Raw genomic sequence first — 20,374 nt, 5'->3', positions numbered from 1 at the left:
AGAGTCATAAAGCTTTATGTTTCTTTGCAACATGGCTCTGATAAAATTTTCAGGGACAACATCTAGAAGAATACATTTCCATGTCTCAAGGAATAGTATCTGCTGGGCAACCAGTTTTCTGTTCTTTGGTCCAACTTTGGTCATAAGCAAGGTATATAGTTCCAGCATTATGTAATGCCTATAGGAAGTCTTCTTTGGTAGTCTTACTGGCAACTTATTATGTGGCCAGTATTTGAAGTTATTTTGTTAAAATTCATAGTTCACTCTACTTTCTTACTCTCAAAATGAGTCAGAATAGCAAAAGTCAGGGCAAGGATTGCTCATTTTACTTTGGTGGTATTGTACCTCAGTGGGAAGCTTGCCATCCTAGTGCCAGGGAGTTTTTGAGGGCTGTATACAAACCAGGAAATGCAGGAGCGGGAATGTTGACCAGTAAAATTCTGTGGTTTGAGACTGAAGAACAACAGGAAAGATCTCCTTAGCAAACATATGAAATCTGACACTTTGAAAATGAAACAGTTGTTTGGTGTCACATTTCTCTGCTTTGGTGTTGGCATCGTGTTTGCAGCACAGTGTGTTTGCTCCTTCTCCTTTTCTTGTTTGAGATTCAGCTCATCAGCCTAGTTTGTCATGACTCAGACAGTTGCTACTGCTTCTGGACTGGGAACAAGTGTCTGCCCCTGCTGCTTGTCAAGTCTCTCCTAACAGGGCTTTGTGGCCAGAGCCTAGGTAGTAGGAACGTTTCCTGGTTGCTGCTTCGTGTACCTCATCTTTTCTTGTCATGTGCCTCCAAGTATCCCTATCCCCATTACAGAATAGGTCCGTTCCCAGTGTGAGGGGCCTCTAATCTCAGGATTTCTCAAAGCTGAGAAGTCAATATTGCTGGATGGGAGACTTCTCTCACTATAGCAGCAACAGTCTTGGTGGAAGAGGGAGGAAGGGAAGGTGAGGTTTAATTTTACAGTTTTCTAAAAAAGTAATGGTAGTTCCTTTCTCCTGTCTGTTTCATTTTGTCGAGACTATGTTTTCCTCACAGTGAGTTTAGTATATATGCCATTCAAAACACTTCATGTGTAAACTGTTGCAGTCGGAGCTGCTGAGAGTGAGCTGTTTCTCTGATGTCACAAAATCTTTTTTTTTTAATATGTTCGATTGTAACCTCTTTTGTGTTGAAAATCTCGTAACCATTGTACTGCATATAAATGCATTTTTGATGTTTACTACTAAAATAACGTTCTTGTAAGTACAAGAAATTTGCTAACTTAATTTCATTATGATTGCCTTAATTTTTTGAATATTCCAAACAAATTATCATGGGCTCCTTAACAAGAGAGTAGAAAAAGTAGAAACAAACCTGGTTATTGAAAAAGCATTTTTCAGTTGGCATTTCCATTATTTATTCACCATGAACAGCTTTAAGCCTCTTGCCCCAAATGAACCTGATTGAAAATCTTTAAAATAAGCACCATTTTGCACCTAATCATCTGAAATGTAATATGGATTCTTCTTCTGTATATAGCTTGCAAACTGAAGTCAAAATAACACAGGAAAACAAGGCTGTTTTTTTCCCCCCTATTTTACACACATCATACCAAAAAAGTGAGTGATGGGCCTAAGAGCAGACAAACTGTTGCAATATATAAATTATTTACTCCCTATTGCTTTAATTCAGGCACACAGTAATTCAGCTCAGAATCCTTTTTTGTTTCCCTCTTAGGGAAACACTCAAATCTGAGAGCATACGAGCAAAATTAATACAGAAAGAATTAATTCTGACAAAATTTTATTCCTTAAGAAGAAAATATTTGGTTCAAAATACTGGCTTCCATTTTGGATATATGTGGGAAATTCATCAGTGGTGGTAGTCAGGAAGGAGATCACCAAACTGTATTAGGTGAGAATTGGAATAAAAGAAATCTCTGAAATTAAAACATAAAGAAAAATGCATGAAAATTAAGTGAGTTGAAGTAAGACCAGATATTGACATCTTAAGGCCAGTTTGTAGTATGCTGGTCTTCAGAGCACTGTATTAAATTTGTAATACCTCCCACGTCAGGAGAACACATACATGTTTCTGTGACAAGATGTTTTTTTCCTTATAGCAACCAGATGCCAAATGTGGTTTTGAATGTGGGAAATTTCAGTCTTTGGCTGTCTTTGTTACAGGAAATCTTTAAGCTAAATTTTTAGTTGTTTTGGGATTACTTTCCTGAGATCCAAAGTATCAGGATAGCACACAAGTGAATAGTCCTGCCTCAAACCCTAATAAGAGTTTTTATCTCCTATCCCTTGAGTAAGGATAGTAGAATAGGTTATGTATTGACATAGTACTTTTGTAATGATAATACATTCATTATCAGAAAAGAGAAGAAAAAGTTCTGGCATAGGCTGTTTTGAAATTCACTGTGCTTTCAGGAGTGGGTTTCTTACATGGTTGCTAGTTTGTTTCTTCTTGTCTGATAGTTATAACTTACTTAATTTGCTGCCTTTTACCAAGGCTTTGTAACTTATTGGTATTGAGATTATTTTATTACACTCAGCTGCAGTACAGTAAATTGCTGATATTTCTTCAAGCTTAAAAAAATATTTATGTTTTGTTGGTTTTTTTTCTTCCTAGAAGATGACATTTCAAAATACTCTTCCTCAACTAAAGATAAAATTCCAGTGTCAGTTGCGATATAATTTTAGGGTTTACTTGTTTTCACTCGGGCAGTTTCAAGCTTATGTTCACTTTTCTACTACAAATTATTAAAACTGTTCAAGGCTTTGGAGGTAGAAAAGTGGAACAGAAAGTTAAATTAATTTAATTTCATTAGAAAAAAAATTAAAAGTCATTAAGAGCTCTTTAGTGACAGTTTGGATACTTTTGGCTGAGAGATTGGTTTACTGGAATAAAATTGACATTGTTTAAGAGCCAGACAGTGTTACATAAAAACCTGGACAGTTTACAGCATTTTTCGACCAATAAGATGAAATCAGGATCAGTCAGAAAAGAAATCAGTTGGGGTAATTGAGGAATTGAGGAAAAGCGAGCATTACTGAACAATTTAGGACCAAATCTGGGATAAGGACTTTGTGGAAGATGGAAATCTCTAACAAAGGACAATAGATGAATTGCAGCATAGCTTGGGTTTATTCTGTCTTGCTGAAATTTACCTGTGCTGTGTCTAAAACAGTTGTCTTAAGAGAGAAATGATAATTTCTTCATGTATTAACTCAAAATAATGAAACCTTTCAAACAGTAAGTAGAATTCTGAGAACAATGGTCATTTTAGGGGGATATGTTATGCTCCATGGTAGATGTTACAGGACTAATGAGAGCATTAAAGAAAAGGAGATTTAGGGCAGCATGGTAGAGGTGCTACTGCTCAAACTGCTGCTACTGTATGAGAAAATGGGATTAAGATTTCTTCTGTACTTTGCCAGAGTACAGGTTAATTAAGGTCATCTGGGCATGTGTCTGCAAAAAACAAAGGAAGCCAGGTTATTCGATGTTATGTGTTTAAATCAAAATAATTTTAACTTCCATGGAAACATCATCCCCGAATTCAATGTCATGATAGACTCAGAAGGTATGTAGTTTAGGTCATTTAAACTCCTTCTCAGTCCCTTTTTTTAAAATGCCTATCTGAGTGCAACAGGTTGCTGTAAATCTGATCCACAAGCCACAAATGTTGAAACATGATTCTAACGGCAGCATTCCCCAAGAGGTTTCCTTGCAAATAGTGTGAGATAATTTTGCAATGTGACATTTTGTTATTAACTTAATCCTATTTCCCAGACCACCAATGTACTTCCAAATTTACTAGTTTATAAGCAAATTTATCTTTGGTGATTAAATGCAAAGCATTTCAAAGGTTTTTCTAATATTTTCTTCTTAGAGACTTGTACTATTTTTTTTTATTTAGACTTATTTTTAAGTTTAAGAGTCGGTTTCTTGCAGTTGGGGTAGAGAGAATATGCAATTTGAATTCCTATCTTGGCTGTTAACTTTAGTTAGCATTGTCCTTCAGTCTTTGTCTTTTGCCCTGAAACCTGTGCATAGACCCCCCGGAGTACTGCTCCTTCTCCGGGTAGCAATAGTAGTTTAGATTTGTGGGACTCTGTTTCTTAGGACAAAAGATTTATTTATTATTTAAAAATCTTTTTTTCCTAATAAGTTCTGGAAGGTTTTCTAAAGAACAGCTGATTTGATCTGTGCTTTCTGGCTGAACAAATATGATCCTAATCTTTTGAATGAAACCTGACAAATAAGCTCTTTGAATAAAAGGCTGATGGCTGAGTTTTCTTTGTCTTCACAAAGAAAGAATTAAAGAAAATAATGCAAGTTTTAGAATAATAATCATGCCTCTTCTGTTTGGGTTTTTTAAATTTTTATGTACTTAATGACAGAATTTTTAGACTTCTGGGTACTACCCAATGAAAAACTCTTCGCTAGTTGGTACATAGGTTACAGATCAACTGCTGTGCAGTACTTCATTTTATTTTGGTTGAAATATCTTGGATATCTGAATTATTGGGTGGCATTCTTATTTAGAGAAAAAGCTAAAAAAAAAGGTACTTCTTCCTAATTTATGTCTTTACAGAAGCTTACACTTTTCTCCACTAAATTAGAAGTGATTTAAAACATTTTTAACGTACATATTTTTAAGAAGGATCCTATTACATCATTTCACAGGTTTTCAGGTAAACAGATACACGGCTCTCTAAGTTCAAGCTGCCAGGCACCCAGAGTGGTGGTGTACATATTTTAAATTTGAATTAACATAAGATGTAGAGTAAGTGCATTTGAAATTATTTTATTCAACAAATTGTGCTTTTTGAAGGGGTGGGGAGGTTTTTAGACAGCATTTATAAGTCTTTGTTTCTTGTAAAATTTTTGACAGCACACACCAATTGTCCTTCTTTTGGCTGGGAAGAACTTAGTTTTCTTCCTGATACAATGGTAGAGCGCTGTGTTTTGGATTTAATGTGGGAATAATGTTGATAACACACCGATGTTTTACTTGTTGCTGAGCAGTTCTTACCCTAAGTCAAGGACTTTTCAGTTTCCCATTCTCTGCCAGTGTGCAGGTGCACAAGAAGTCAGGAGGGAGCATGGCCAGGGCAACTGACCCAAATTGGCCAAAGGGATATTCCATACCACAGTGTACCCAGTATGCAAACTGGGGGGGAGTTGGCCTGGAGCTCCCCATCACTGGTCGGATTGGGCTGGGCATTGGTTGGTGGGTGGTGAGCAGTGGTATTCTGCGTCACTGGTCTTTTTTGGGTTTTATTCCTCTCTCTTTTTGTTGTATCACTTTTCATTTATAATTGTTATTGTTACTGCTACTAACTTTACTTCAATTATTAAACTGTTCTTAACCCATGGCCTTTACTTTTTACCAATTTTCCTTCCCATCTCACCAGTGCAGGAGAAAAGTGAGCGAGCAGCTTAGTTGCCAGCTAGTATTATAGCACAGCACCAAGAGGTACTAAAGGAACAACAGGAAATATACTGAATTACTGAGTTTTGGACTTCCAATGTGTTGAATACTTGAGGTTTGGATTTCAATATTTGTAGATATTGCGTTTTGGTATTTACAGAAGCTTAGTGTGAAAATCACTTACATTCATATAAATGTATCAGAGCAATTAATATAAGAGTTGTTAATTTAATAGACATAGAAAGTGGGATTAGCCAACCTGCTTTGGGACGTTTTTTCATTTAGAAGAGTCAGAGTTTTAAACTACCTGTAAATAAAATGTAGTTGAATATGTATTATTCCTTCTTGATTCAAAAGAGGGCAAACAAAATAATTGTGCCAGTGATCAGTAAGGGCACGAGCTTTCTGATACTATCTTTGCCATGTATTTCAAAAATGCTCTTCAGGCAGTGCATTTCATGCTGTATTTAGAATAAAACTAACCCTCTTCCTCTTCCCCAGACCTCTTGCTTCAGCTAATCAGCAGAATTTATTGCAAGCAGACAGGTGTTGATCACTCCGGCAGTAAGCACGGAAGAATGCCCTACATTCAGCTCCAAGCAGGAAACAGTTACTACCAGGAAACAGTTACTACCACATCTTTTCCTTACCTACTGCCTTCACTATCGATGTTTGAAACAGTGTTGGGTGGTCCCCTGTAAGAGCAGAAGTAGACATACCTCTAAATGAAAAACCTTTGAAATTAGCAGATCAGTATTCTTAAAATGCACTAGAAATATTTGATCTATACAGGGGAGAGCCATTCTCTATCTGGTTTATGTCATAGCCCCGTCTGGCTTACGTGTCTCGTGGAAAAAGACTGGTTCTATAGAAAACTGTCTGGAAGGTGCTAGTAGATTTTTGACCTTATCATTTAATGATGAAACAAGTGCATACCAACCTTCACCATTTAGAACTCCACAGAATTACTCTGAAGAGTTTGAGCTCTGGTTTTAAGTTGGAAATATGTGTTTGTTGAGAGTGGAGCTTAAGTCCACAAATCATGCAGCCAGTAAATGTATCATAAAAGCTGATGGTGAAGTAAAGCTCCATGCTCACATCTGTGTTATTCACAGCTTTCTTTTACTTGTGTGATTATGTCTGGAATTCATCTAAGGATAGATGGTTATTGAAAATGCGTCTGCTAAGGCTTTCTAGAAATAACTATCTCTGGCTGCTGATAGTCTAAATCATTTAATTTTTGATTAAATATTTTCATATGGTTTGAGTTTACAAAATGCAGATCATTCATAGTTCTAGAATGTGTTGTAAAAAAAATACCTTCTCAGCTAAAATGAGATAAATTTGTTTATTTAACTTTTAAAGAAATTAAAGACAGCCTTACCTGTATCTCATGAGTACAATTAAAAATAGCTTTTTGTCATGCCCTATAAAAGTTCATTATGTTTACAGGCTGCAATATTGAATGATATTATTTACCTTTGAAATTTCCTAGCTGGCTTGTGCCACTTGAATGCCTTTGTACAATCTGGTTTGTGCAGTTAATTGTCCCACATGGTCTGTTCTGTGAGGTAGCTACTTCTTGATACATCAAATCCAATGGATGATTTGTTATGTTAGTTAATATATCTTGCCAGCATTGATATATGGCCACCCCCTACTGGAGTAAAGCTGGAGAAATTACAAGGACAAGATACCTTGGGGTACTTTTCTATCTATAGGTCATGTGATATTAGGTAACATCACCTCCACGAGCAAGTAAAGGAGCCCTCTAACCAGATGAGGCCTGTGGTGCTCTTCTGCGATGTACAGTCTTGCTTTTGCATTGGGATTTCATTTGTATTTTCTGTCCCAGTTTTTCTTTCCATCCGAACTTCCTAACTATGGGAAGCTGGTCAAAAGGATATTACTTTATTTGCTCTTAGAGCATGATTCTTGAACTTAAACAACATTTTAGAAAAATATGGAAGTTGGCAAAATACTGAAAGAGTTACATTTGAATTTAGCTACTTCTGAATAGGCAGTAGAGGTTAAGGGCAAGGCATATTTATTTGTGTGATATTAAACATAAGGAAGCATAACTTGCTAAGAAGTTGAATTACATAATTTAAGAAAATTATTTTGTACTACTTTATAGATAGGAATAAATGAAAGTGACTGAAATGCTGAAGAGAAGGTAGAGTAGTTTGCAGTATAATTTCATAATGGCTGTGGGTTGTTTGGGGTTTTTTTCCCAGAAAAATCTCAATACATGTATTATTTTAAAACCACAATAGAAAGAGTCCACCATTATACAGTCGATGAAATTCCACTTTTAAGTGTGGAAGTTTTCAAGTTTTGACTCTTAATAGTGCAGTTTAGAATCACTTCTGTCCAGCTGCAGTATAACTAGGCCCAGAAACAGAAACCGTTATACCTCAAAGTTCTGAGGTCTTACTGAAGAGGATTTGCCAGCCACTTCCAATAGACTAAAATAGTCATAGAATGAAGATATCATTCAGGTTGGTAGGGACTTTAGGAGGTCTCTAGTATGACTTCGAGCCCAAAATAAAATCAATATTAATTCAGATCAGATTGCTCAGTGTTTTGTCTTGACAGCCTTCAAGGTTGAAAATTCCACGACCTCTGTGGGTAACCACTGCTTAATTATTCTAACGGCCAATAGTTGATAGCTCTCCTGTTTCATTTCCCAAAACTGGTTTTTCAGTCTTCCACAGTGGAGTTGAGTAGTGGACTTGGCTCCATCATGCTTATATTCTTTCGACATAGAAGAACACAGGTTGGAAGGACAACAGCAGGTCAGCTAGTCTGACTTGATCAAACGAGGTCCAGTTAGAACACGTTGCTTAGGTTCTTACACAATAAAGTTTTTGCAAGTCGTACTCCATAGGGGTCTGCCACCTGCTTAGTGCCTCCAGTAGCTCTCTCACTGGACTGCTCTGTATGTTAACCGGAGGACACCCTTCACAGTGAGGCCGCTTTTGCCGTCAGTCCAGGGGAGTCTTTTCTTGGAGCCTCAAAGCCAGGTGGCTGTATCCCACCTCTGGAGCTGCATCCGAGTGAAGGCCTTTTCTATGCGGGGAGTGCCTGTTTCAGCCAGTGCTGGGAACTGAGTCCTGTGCCACCTCAGGACCATTTTTTTGCAGTTCTGCACTGCCTTCAGCAGAGTTTCCTGCCCCCTTGCCATGCCAGCTGCCCCGTTAACTGCTGAAGTAATTATCTGAAATGGATAATTCTATACATTGTTTTAACCCTCTCCTTCTTAAAAAAAAAAAAGGCAAAACTAAAACAAACCAAAAAAACCCACTAAAACCTCAAAAATACTGCAGAATTCCATGGGGGAACAAAGGAACAAATCTTGGTTATGTGTCTTGTAGTGGTTTTTACTTGCACATCACTTGCAGAAGAACTTAAACAATTTGAACTTGAGTCTGTTTTGGTTATTGCTTAAAAACAGGCGATGTTGAGTAAGCATAGCGATTGATTCTTCTACAAAACAGAAGTATTTTTGTGAAGTAAAAAAAGATGTCATTCTGGAGCCTTTCAGTTTATCAGGTGGGTGTGGGTGTGTTAGAAGTACTTAAGAGTAAAGTCTGTTCTTTTTCTTAAAAAAAGAAGAGGAAAAAAATGCCCTAGCTCTTAATAATAAGCAAAAGTACCAGTGAAACCTTTTGTTAGTCTCGTTGCTATGCGTCATGTTGATAATTCCTAAAAGAATTTTGAATCCTGACACTGGTAGCAAAACAAGTGTTTTTCAGATCCCAGCATGTTGGACTAACCTTTTGAAAGGGTTATGATAGATATGCCAAAAAAAGTACAAGGGATCTTATCAGCTTTTCACCAGGAAGGGCTTCAAGGACATAGATCTGACATGCAAAAAGTTTTTCTAATCTGTATTGCTGTGGCACCTGAGGGCTGACACACGCTGGCTGTGAATAAATTCGTAAGAGATGGTCTTTCTTGCAAACATCAGAGTCTAGGTGAAGAGTACTGAAGCAGGGGAGAAAGGACTGTGACAGCCAATAACGTTGAGGCATGGGAAGTCCAATCAGAATAATTCAAAGCTCTCCAAACAAGTGAAGAGCCCTTGTTTGGTGACTACAGTAGCTGCTCCAACTAGATTACAGGTTTTTTCCTTAAAAGCTATGGAGCAGAAAGACTGCAGTATCAAGAACATAGAATGACATGACTTGGAAGCATCTTTCAGAGAGGATGCTACCTTGTTAATCCTTGTTTGCTAATCCTTGTCCGCATTAGTGCAATTGTTTTTAACAGCAGGTGACAGCTGTGATTGCAGTGAAACTAGCAGTGCCGTTTAGTTGTGAGCATAAAATAGGTCAAACATGTTCTGTGCGTTCTTTGAAAGATAGACTAAGCCTTCTTCGTAAACATCTGATCTTACTTTGAAAAGCTAGTAAAACGTGTGTGTACATACACACATACATGCACACACACATAAAATTTTGGTATTGATGTCTTTCTTTGAGACCATCGAGGACTGGCCAGTGGTAATTTTTAAGTCAGGGCATACTATGTGATTCTATAGAACATTCATGCACAAGCACCATGAAAAACCTATAGAATAGGTATGGTATTAAGCCTAAATAATTTAAAGGCCTGCATTTGTTATAAACTTCTGCTGCGTAGGAGTTGGATGAAAAATTCTTCAATTGATTTTTCCCGTACAGTGTCACATCTCTCGCCTCAGCCCATTGTCAGTAAGTTAGGTAGGCTAAACAAAGTCTTCAGTGCAGTTGAACTTAAAGTCAAGGATTTTTAATGCTGAATAATACTACCTAGAAAAATAGTACAACAACAGGATGCAAAGCTGCTAGGAATTTTGATTTAATGAGCTGTGATTGGGCAGCTTTGAAAGAGCTTACCTTGCAATAATTTTTCTCTGTAGTTCTCTGTTAGTTTTCTTGAGCTGGCTGAAATTATACAGGGGTGCAGGGTTCTTTTCGTAGAATAGTCCTGTAATTTGAATTCTCCACAGATGTAGAAACCCTTTATATTCAGGTAAAACTTTAAGAGTGAGCTTGCGTGTTTATGTTTATTGGAAATCACATCCTGATCTGCTCAGGGCAAATATGGATTTCTGTTAAATGTGAAAATTAGTGGCATGGACTCTTTTTTTTTTTTTTTTTTTTAATGCAACCTTGCTTTGAGGATTGCAAGGCATACTGGAACAGTTTTCTACAACAGCGGTGTGTCCTGAGCTTGTTAGAAACATTGGGAATTGTGAAGGACCAGGAATCAGAATGGGGAAAATCTCAGAAGTGGAAAAAGATGTACAGTGATTGAAAGGACTTTATGATGCAGACTTTACAGTTGTTACGTGTGTACACATTGTATGCTTCCCCAGGGTTTGTATTTCCCGGGCGTGTCCCGGCCTGTTCCCCTCCCTGCTCCTCTGTTTCTCTGCCCATTGGCTGGGGAGGCTGCAGAGAGGGGACAGCCCCCATTCGCCCTTTCTCTCCCCGGTTCCTCCCACGTTCCTCCCCCTTTTGCCCGTGTCCCTATCCTGGTTTGTCCCCCCGCTTGTCTGTCTCATGCTCCGCCCTATGTTCTGGCCCTTTCCCCTCCCGAGCTGACAAAAGACGGTGTGGACGCGTGAATAGGGGATTCTACCCTTATCCCACATTTGTGTCCCGGAGTTATGTAGTGCCACGGTCCTCCTCCCCTTTTTCGGACCACGGCAGGGAAGTCAATTTTCTTTTTAAAAATCCAAGTGTCCTCAAAGGGTCTCTCTTGGCTTCCTCCATTGGCCATGCTTGCTACTCCTTTTCTCTTCCCTTCCCCCTCTTTCATGCAGAAAATCTCTGCAGCAGCAACTCATTGGGTGGCCAGTTGCCCTGTTTTCAAATCTGAGAAGTTTCTTGGAAACGTTCCAGCTTTGTATGATTTTGTTTCTGTTGGTATTCTCATTTGATCTAGTTCCTTGAACAGTGGCTTCTTACTGATTTTGGCTATCCTCAACTTTTTAAGTTAATTGCTTTTTCTTTAAAAAAGATAAGAATTTGTTCATTATCTGTATTCAGATTTCTGATTTAAAGTGCTTGAAACAAGTTAATAAATACTTCCGCTTATTTTATGTATTTAATTGAATTTTAATTCTTTTTCTGTCACACCCTTTTTTTTTGTGAGTTATTTGCCAGTAAAACAGAAGAGCTAATCTCCAAGCACACCTGGACAGTAAAGTCAACAGTGCATGAGATTATAACTCATATGTTCTGAGTGTAGGTCTGTTTGACTTGACTAGACGTGTTCTAAAAAATTATGTAATGAAAAACAAAATTCACAAAAGCTTGTTATGAAGACAGTTTTGAATATGATGCCATGATACAGATTTACCTCATCTTTGTATTTGAAAGAATGATTTGTATAGAAATCGTGTTTGAACACAGGCTCTGGAGGAAACACAAGAAAATGTTTAACCTTTTTTGTGTGCATTGTGCCAAGGCAATTTATGCTAATAAAACCATAATTAATTTAAGAGTAGTGTTTTCTATGCGATAATTAAAATGTTTTGTTTTATATGCTCTGTGCTTAAATAAAAGTATACTACAAACTTAATGTATGTTTGATCATTGTATCTTTAAATGAGACTATGTCATGCTTCAAGCTCTCACTGTTTGCTTCCCATGGAAAGGTTGGGGGGAAAAACTAAATTCAATTAATGTAATCTCAGTTTATTTTTTTCAGTATTAGTAGCAGCTGTGAGTTTTCATATGCTGCCAATAAGTTTAAAAGTATTCAACATTTATTTCTTCTTGACATTCTAGGTTTCTTGCACTGACCTCTTGGAGAGTGTATCATCTAACTTCTCTCATAATACTTGGAGTGCTAATTCTTCAGATCATGAAGGATTTGGTATTCTCAAGGATAAAAGGTAAGACAGTGTACTGATAGAGTTTCATGCTTAAACACCTGCAATTTGGAGCATGTTATTTCATTACTAAAGCCAGGTCGATATTATGATTATTCTAAAAGTATTAGCTAATTTTAGAGAGGGATAATAGGTCTATGATGGTCTATTACCATTTTCAATGAAGTTTTGCTGTATTTTATAGGAAGGGCATTAGCAGATTTCTTTTAGCATTTGGATGAGTATAATTGGTATCACTGAACAATCATTCTTGTTTCTTAACTGCTAGGTCCGAAAATGAATTATTTTCTAAATTACAGAGTTTTCCTAAACATTCATACTTCTTCTGGCATTATTCTAATTATAACACTGTTGGAAAGTTTGGGACATCCAATATAAATTGGTCACATTTGTAAACAGATAGAGAAATTACCTGTTTTAGCACAGTTGACATAAGAAGTGAGCAGTACTTTTTTCTACTTTATGTAGCATTTAGTTTCCAATGTGTATAAAGTTTTACGTGGATACAACCAGTTTTGAAAGTGATTTTGCATTTGTTGGCTGGGCTGGTGTTTAGAGGTTGTTTGTTTTTTTTTTAATTCCTGTCCTGTATTTCATTACCATCTTGCAAATTCTTTGAGAAAATGTTCATCACAAGTCTGTAATTTTCATTCTTAGGAAGATTTTTTTCAAGTGTCTTATTTCACCTTTTGTTCATTGTTGAATCCCATGCAAAGTGTTTGAAAAATCATCTGAACGTAGTACAAAAGCAGGAAATAGGTGTCAGAGAAGCGTGGTATTCCTCTTTGATGTACTAACACGTCATTTCTGACTTCCAAAGCCTGTTGTTCCATCCGAAGTTATGGCAATTATTTGCAGCCTTTTCTGAAGCATGATTTATTCTCATTGCCTTTTCTGGGAGTCTTGGTTACCATTTTGTTTCCTGCTTGACCATTACAAGCTCAGAGGCCAAATTGTAAAGCTTAGCAGAAATTAATTTTTTAGGCTCTGCGTTGCATAAATCACCACAAACATTGATTACCTCAGTAGTGGGAAGGTAATGATTTAGGTAAATTCACTCTTACCTGTAATTAATATTTTTGTATTGACCCAATTCAAGATGCACCGCTCTCGTGTCTGTGTGGTTATTTAACCATTCATTATAGAAATGAGGCTAGGAAGACCTGTATTTCCCAGCTTACAGAATGATTATTTACTGTAACAATAATCTTTAGTAATAATCTTTATCTTTGATGTCGTGATACACAGAGTTCAAGAACAATCAGGTTCTTGAAGTAACACGGTGGAAGTGTTAGTGACTTGAAATCAGTGAAGCACCACTCCAAAAAGCAGAAAGAAGTTCTTCCCAAAGTAACACTTCTGTGTAGCTGCTTCACACTTCCAGCCAACCACTAGATGGCAAGACTATTACAGATTCATAAGGAATGTAGAAAGTGGTAGATGTTGACAGTGTGTAGATGTAAAGCATGAGTTATGCTGGTTATCTTCTTCATAACATCCTTCCACGTGGAAATGTAGCCATAGAAGATACTGATTTTTCCATTTATGTTTTTTACTGGTATATTAAGTTTACAGAAAGCAATTCAATAACTGTTACTGTAAGTTAAGATACCCTTCCTGTTTGACTAATACAGACATTTCCATAGTAATTTTGTCTCAGTTTTGAACATTCTTTAAGAATAAAGAAAACAATAATATTCTTTCTGGTTTAGTGCATGATGTTTCATCTTACGTTCCTACAATTGCAGGTGCAAAGCTTTGGAGGACCATCACTGGCAAGTAGGTATATTATTTTTAATACATTGGTTATTTAATACCTAATTTTTTTATAGTTAGTCTGAAATAAAAAAAAAAAAGCTATTTTCCCTCAAATTACAAGCAAATTATTTTGATCTTACCATCTTTTCTAAGTTTATTACTGTTTGTTCATAGTTTTTAATAACTTATTTTTTTCCTGATTTGAATTATATTAAAGTATATAGTAGTATATCAGAATACTTCTAGAAATGCTTTTCCTTACAGCAGAATTATCACGCTTTGTGTTTTCTGGGAATTAGTGTTTTCTTTCAAGTGGGGAAAAATGCTGTCTTGGTCAAGGAGGTAACTGTTAGAACTTCATTATACCAGTTCTGTTTAGAAGTAGATAAGCTTGCTGGGGTTTCCCTTTAAATCAGCACAAGTAATTGATCATTATAATTTCAAATAAACATTAGTTGATATCCATATGAATAAAATGGATCTGAAATCTGTTGACTTGCCATTGACCTGTCTCAGGCAAATGTTTATATTGTTTTGTTAGAGTAGAGTATACAATTTATTTAATTTGTTGGCAGTATAATCAATGTCTCTACATGATTTACAGACAATCCATTTGCAGAATAAAAGTCTGTACATTTAAGGTTTTATTCCTCTAAACAGACCGCTAGGAATTATTATATGTCTGATGTCATTTGAAAGCTTTTCCATTAGTACACTATTGTATTACACCCTGACACTGAAGAAACAGTAATGTAAAGTTGAAAAGGGGAAGATGCAGGGGTTTTTTCTCTGCCTAGAGATAGATACCTTTTCTAGAGGTATGAAATATCTTCAGACCTTCTTATAAACATGAAGTGGAGCTATATGGAATTCGTGCCAGGTTAGGTCATGAACTGAGAAGCGTAAAATGCTTCTTTTACCATAGCTAGTGCTACTTTGTGTATCTGTGTAGACTGTCAGTGCTTCAAAAATTTTAATTGAGAAGCCATTGCTATGACACAGTAGATTAGTGTGATTTGTGTTTCATTTCTTCCTCCTGTTCTTTGTGAGAGAACTTTACATAAAATTTACTATCTTTTGGCGTTTGACATCTGAATTTGCCTGTCTGTTTATATTCAAGAAGAGGAAGGCAAAGAAAATTGCTTGTGGAGTGGAAGGAAACAGGTTTTTGACTGGCTTTTGTTTCTGTGAGAAACAATTCTGCAGTCTGAGACTAGTTTTTTCTCTTACTCTGTAATTCATCAGGTTCCCAAACCAGAAGAGTTGATTTTTGTGAAAAGGGTATAAATAGTATTTTAAATATCTTGGATTCAGTTTTTCATGTGTCCAGAATCTTGGACTTGATTTGCTGTTCTGTGGGAAGACAATGCAGAGAGTGGAAAAGAGAATTTGATGAGCTCACCATAGCTTATGCCATTGGGTAATATAATACAAGTACTGCATGTCTCTGTGTAAAATAGTTTGCAATGGGTAGAACACAAGGTCAATCCATAAGTACATCTAGCCCACTATCTGTTCTCTGAAGGCATGCAGCCAGGAGAAACATGACCTTGGGTAGTGTATAAAAGCAGGACAAGCTTGCAAGGTACTTCCTCTGGTGTACTTTCCCAGCAGCTTCCAGTTGAACCTTACTCCCCACCCCCATCCCAAGCTGTTCTAAGTGGACTGTCAGTGAATTTGCCTCATTGCTTTTGTTCTTATAAACTTTTGCTATTTACAATATCCTGTAGCCCAGATATCCACAGCTGAACCATGTACTTTGTGAACAGTCTTCTGCTTGTTTACTGCTTATATAATAGTTTCTTAATCTCTTCCTACATTTTTTTCACATTGGAAGAGATACTGAACAATCATTCTCTATTAATATTCTTCAACAAGCTTCTATCCTGTCCCGTTTAGTTCATGACTACTTAATTGTTCCTAAAATAGAAGTTCTCCATAGTTTTTATGTCTTCATTGTGCTTTTCTGCACTTTTCTTCCATTTCTGTTATCCTTTTTGTCAGGGGGACAGAATTACAAATAGCATTCAGGGACACCCTTGGACTATATGTCAGCACAAGAATGCCCTCTCTTCTTTTCATGATAAACCCCAATGCATGGTTGACTTTTTTAGCCTCTACTGAGCTCTGAATTGATCTTTCCATCATTTCAAGATTATGTTCCTGAGTAGTAAAGGTCAGCTTAAAGCCCATGTGACTTTAAGAGGGTTTTTTAAACTCTGAGAATCTCTTCTTGTTTCATCTGCCTTTTTGCAAGCAAATCACGTGATAATTGATTAAAGTTATGCAGTTCCTTGCAACTGGTCTCTGTCTTTACCAGAATAATTCCTCTCATATCCCATTACTTCTCAGACTCCATAAGAACAATTGATAAGAGAGCTTGTTGAAAGCCTTCTCAGAAATCCAGATGAATTTTTGTGGCCATCAGTGTTTGTCTACAACAAGCAGGTTGGCTCTTTGAAAGGACCTGCATGTCCTTTATTAGTTTTCCACAGTTTGCACAGAGCAGAGATGAGTCTTTAGTGATTTGTATTTCTATGGCTCTTGAGCACTTTCTCTAAAAATAGATGTTGCTTTAGACACTTCACAGCCCTCTGGTGTGAAGGCAGCTTTAAGAGAGGTTGTTTAACATAAATGAAATTTCAACTGTTGCACCCTAGCTTTCATTTATAACTTTTATAAGTTCCCATAAAGACTTTGCATTTGTTTACACTGTGAGTGGGTGTTTGGATTTCTTTTTTTTCTTTTCTTTCTGAATGCTAACATAAATGTACCTGTTGATTGTGTTGAAATTGGAAGAACTGCTGTAAGATGTTGAGGCTGGGTGTGTGGTTGCTTTTCATTTTGCTCAGAACTGTATATGAAAAGCTGTCTTCAGGTTATCATATGTAAGCAAGATGTGCCAAGTGTATCCCCATACTCTCTGTTTACAAGAAACGCTACTCAGCAGAAAATCACCTGCTCTTAGATAACATACAGAGAAGAAACTTAGTAGATCTGTGGTACTTGCAAGGAGAGGCAGTGCCTACTCTAATAGATGCCTATTCTAATAAATTAAACATGTTTATGATTTTTTTTGAGCATCATGGCCCCAGGCACAAAACACCTGCATCCATAGAATTTAACTGGCTTACGTTCCATATGGAATGGCCCTGTGCAGGCAGGAAGGGATTCCTGGTCTATGTCAACTTTGTAACTACCTCGAGTTGTTTTGGAAAGTGCCTAGTTGGAGTGTGCCAAAACTGTGCTAAGAGCTATTTTAATGATTGAACTGCATAACTAGTGCCTGACAGCATTGCCACACACAGTTTGGTTTTTTAAAACAGACATAGTCATAAAGTAACAAATTATCTGAACTGACTCCTCTCCTGCCTTACCTTTGCATTATTCTGGTTTTGAAAATTAATATCAGTCAGTCACTATTGCACTATGATGTTTGATAAATGGTGGCATAGTTGGCATGTATTTAGTAGTGAAATTGTATCCTTTGTGCTATTATTTTTGGAAGTAAAATGTGTTGATAATTGGAGGATGAATGACTGATTATCACTGTTCTGCAACTTGTATTTTTTCAACATTCACCTGCATTGTGTATCTCTCCTACTGCACATACACTCCAAGTACCAGAAATCAAAGTACTTCAATGAAGACGCTGTTAATTTGTGGCACTTGTTTTTAGTCCTCCTTGGTCTTAGTTGAGCACTACTGACTAGTTAGAGCAAGCGTAGCCTCCTTTCTTTTTCATTGCCATCATTCAAATGCAGAATGCTAGTTGTCTCCCATGTAAAATGTGTATATATAAGAAGACCTGTGCTTTTATTTCTAATGGAGTCATTTACTACTATTTTAAGTTTAAAATTTTCAAACTGAAGCAAGATAAGATCTCATCCTGAATCTTCCTCAGTTGAAGCAGGCTTATGTAGGACCTTTTTTTTTCCCCCCTGAATCTTCTTCTGTTTCTGAGGAACTCCTGTGCTGATATCTTGCCTTTTAAAAAAGGGTTAAAGGAACAGTGGAAAAGGTCACTTGTTAAATTACTCTTTTTCACTATAAAGCTGTTTTATTTCTTCATATCCTATTTATTTGAAACCTGATGCTTCTCTAGTTAGTAGACTCATTAGAATATGCTCAGGACTTGTGGCACACATTCATTTCTTGTGTGGTCAAATTTAAGAAGGTCAAATTAATATTAGTTCAAAATTATCCTTTTATAGCAAGCCTAAAATAAGCAATTGCAGCCTGAGAAGAGACTAGCAACAGTCCTTTAAAATGGCCATCAAAGAGTGACTGAAGAGAATAAGACAGAAAAAAAGGAGTTAGTGCAGCTGACAGCTCTGCATAGCTAGTTTTCAGTCCCCCGTTATGTTTTATCATTTTCTTCAACTAAAACTACTGACTTCTAGGAAGAGCCTTTCCTGACCAGTGGTGGTGTTAGGCTCTCTACTGGCACTAGTGGCTGCATCAGCTGCACAGACTGCAGCAGGTGTGCAGTACTTACTACATTATTATACACTAAACATTTTGGATATCATTCTTTAGGCCATGAAAATAAGTCCTGAAACAGTTCTCCTGGCCTCATAGTTTGAAAGAAAGTCTTTTTATTGCCAGAGCGGGCTTTTCCTCCCAGGTAGACTTGCGTGCTCTCCTGTGGTCCCAGTAAGAGGGAAAAATAAGGAGGTGCAGCACCATGAACAGCATGTCTTCTTCACTGCCGCTCATATAATCAGATCGATCAAGATTTAGACTTCTGTAAGAAGAAACAGGAACATTACAGGACAAAAAGGACTCTCCTTGGTGGCAGCTTTTAACTTGCAGCTGTCTTTATTGCAGCAATTTAGGACTTGATGTTGAAAACCATGGGTTAATATTAAAGGTCTCTTGAAGCTTAGTCGTTATCCATCTGGTTATTTCTGAAATAACAGCCTTCACTAATAGAATGCTACAAACAGATACACAGAGGTTGTTGTCCAAGCCCAGGACATTCCTGTTTCTCCTCCCTCCTCCAGTCCCTTCTTTTTGTATTCCTTTTATGAGAGTCAACTGTGGTGATACTTGCGGACTCCCAGAGCTGTCGAAGTTGCTGCTTGCTTCCAGGGTAGTGTTACTGTTTGGTAGGTAACATCCATTACTGGGTCAGCAAGTGTTGTGACAAATCAGCTTCAAATTCAGGTCATAACTTTCCAAGAGCTGACTTCATCTTTCGACCTACATAGATTGCACACTTGCATCAGCCCAGCTCATAGATATTTGTATGCATTGCAATAGTCAGTGCACTCTGAAAAACAATCTTCTATGCTAGCACCGTTCAAAGCTTGACAGACTTCAAATAATGTGTGGCTATTTTTTTTTTCAAGAAGGAGAAGAAAAATTTTTTGAACCTAATCATAACTCCATAATGCACTTGTGCAAAATGATGCCTGATATGTTCCTGAGAGCAATGAAAAAACTCTTCATGTTATACCTAAAAATAAATGAGACAATGCCCCTTTTCATCTAATTACTGTACTTTATATACCTCTGATTTGCATATGCTTTGCCTACTGGCTTTGCTTAAAACAATCTGCAGATCATTTGCCTAAGTATTTCTGACATAGTCTGCCTAGTCTTATTTCATGATCAATGGAGAAGGAGTTGAAATACTTTGTGAGATACATATCATGATTTATTTCTTCCTAAATGAAATGACTGTAGTCTGGTCAGGTACATTGTGCCTTCATGGTGACTATTTGTTTCCCTTGAATGTATACAGTAACCCTAGGGTGTCGTTATTCCCTCTTGATCTGAAGACCTGTCTGTTTTAAAGATGCCATTGACTGCTGCTCATGGCTACAATAAGAAGCTGAGTCTTGCCACAACATGCTGATGTACCAGTCCACAGCAATAACTGCAGGGCATGGGGACTAGATTTATTTACCTCTTTGTGTATGTAACCAATTTCTCTGAAATGAGTCTCAGGCACATGTGTGATTGTGTATTCAGATCACTCTTGAGACATCAAGGATATACTGCTTAATCATATCTCAAAAAAAAAAATAAATCTCCTGTCCTTCAGGGTGTTGAAAGAGATTTCTTTGCGGATGGGTGGATTAGGAACTAAGAGGTCTTTTTCCATTAGGAACTCCAAACAGGATCAAGGTTGTAATGGGAGCATTTCTCTTTTGTGTTTGTTAATCCATTTCCTTGATGTTGTAGATAGGAACAAAGCTCATGTAAGCCAAGGCCAGTCATGTGGGCCAGTCAATACCAAAACACGGCACTATTGGTACCAGTTTCTGTTGCACAGTCCCTTAGTATTGTTTTG

At 37.1% G+C, this 20,374-nt stretch overlaps 1 protein-coding gene across 2 annotated transcripts in view; it reads left to right on the top strand.

Annotated features, from left to right (window-relative positions):
- The window catches only part of RETREG1 (reticulophagy regulator 1), a 65,485-nt gene that overhangs the window by 1,598 nt on the left and 43,513 nt on the right, over positions 1-20,374 (top strand). For both annotated transcript variants that reach the window (XM_064661829.1, XM_064661811.1), the window contains exons 2-3: positions 12,212-12,318; positions 14,064-14,094. In XM_064661829.1, the coding sequence (XP_064517899.1) occupies positions 12,212-12,318; positions 14,064-14,094 (138 nt within the window). The remainder of the gene's footprint in view (positions 1-12,211; positions 12,319-14,063; positions 14,095-20,374) is intronic.

This window comes from Pseudopipra pipra, chromosome 1, assembly GCF_036250125.1.
Source record: "Pseudopipra pipra isolate bDixPip1 chromosome 1, bDixPip1.hap1, whole genome shotgun sequence".
In the NCBI taxonomy this organism is placed as follows: Eukaryota; Metazoa; Chordata; class Aves; order Passeriformes; family Pipridae; genus Pseudopipra; species Pseudopipra pipra.
The sequence above is the reverse complement of the archived record's forward strand: the minus strand, read 5'-3'. Positions and strand labels throughout refer to the sequence as shown.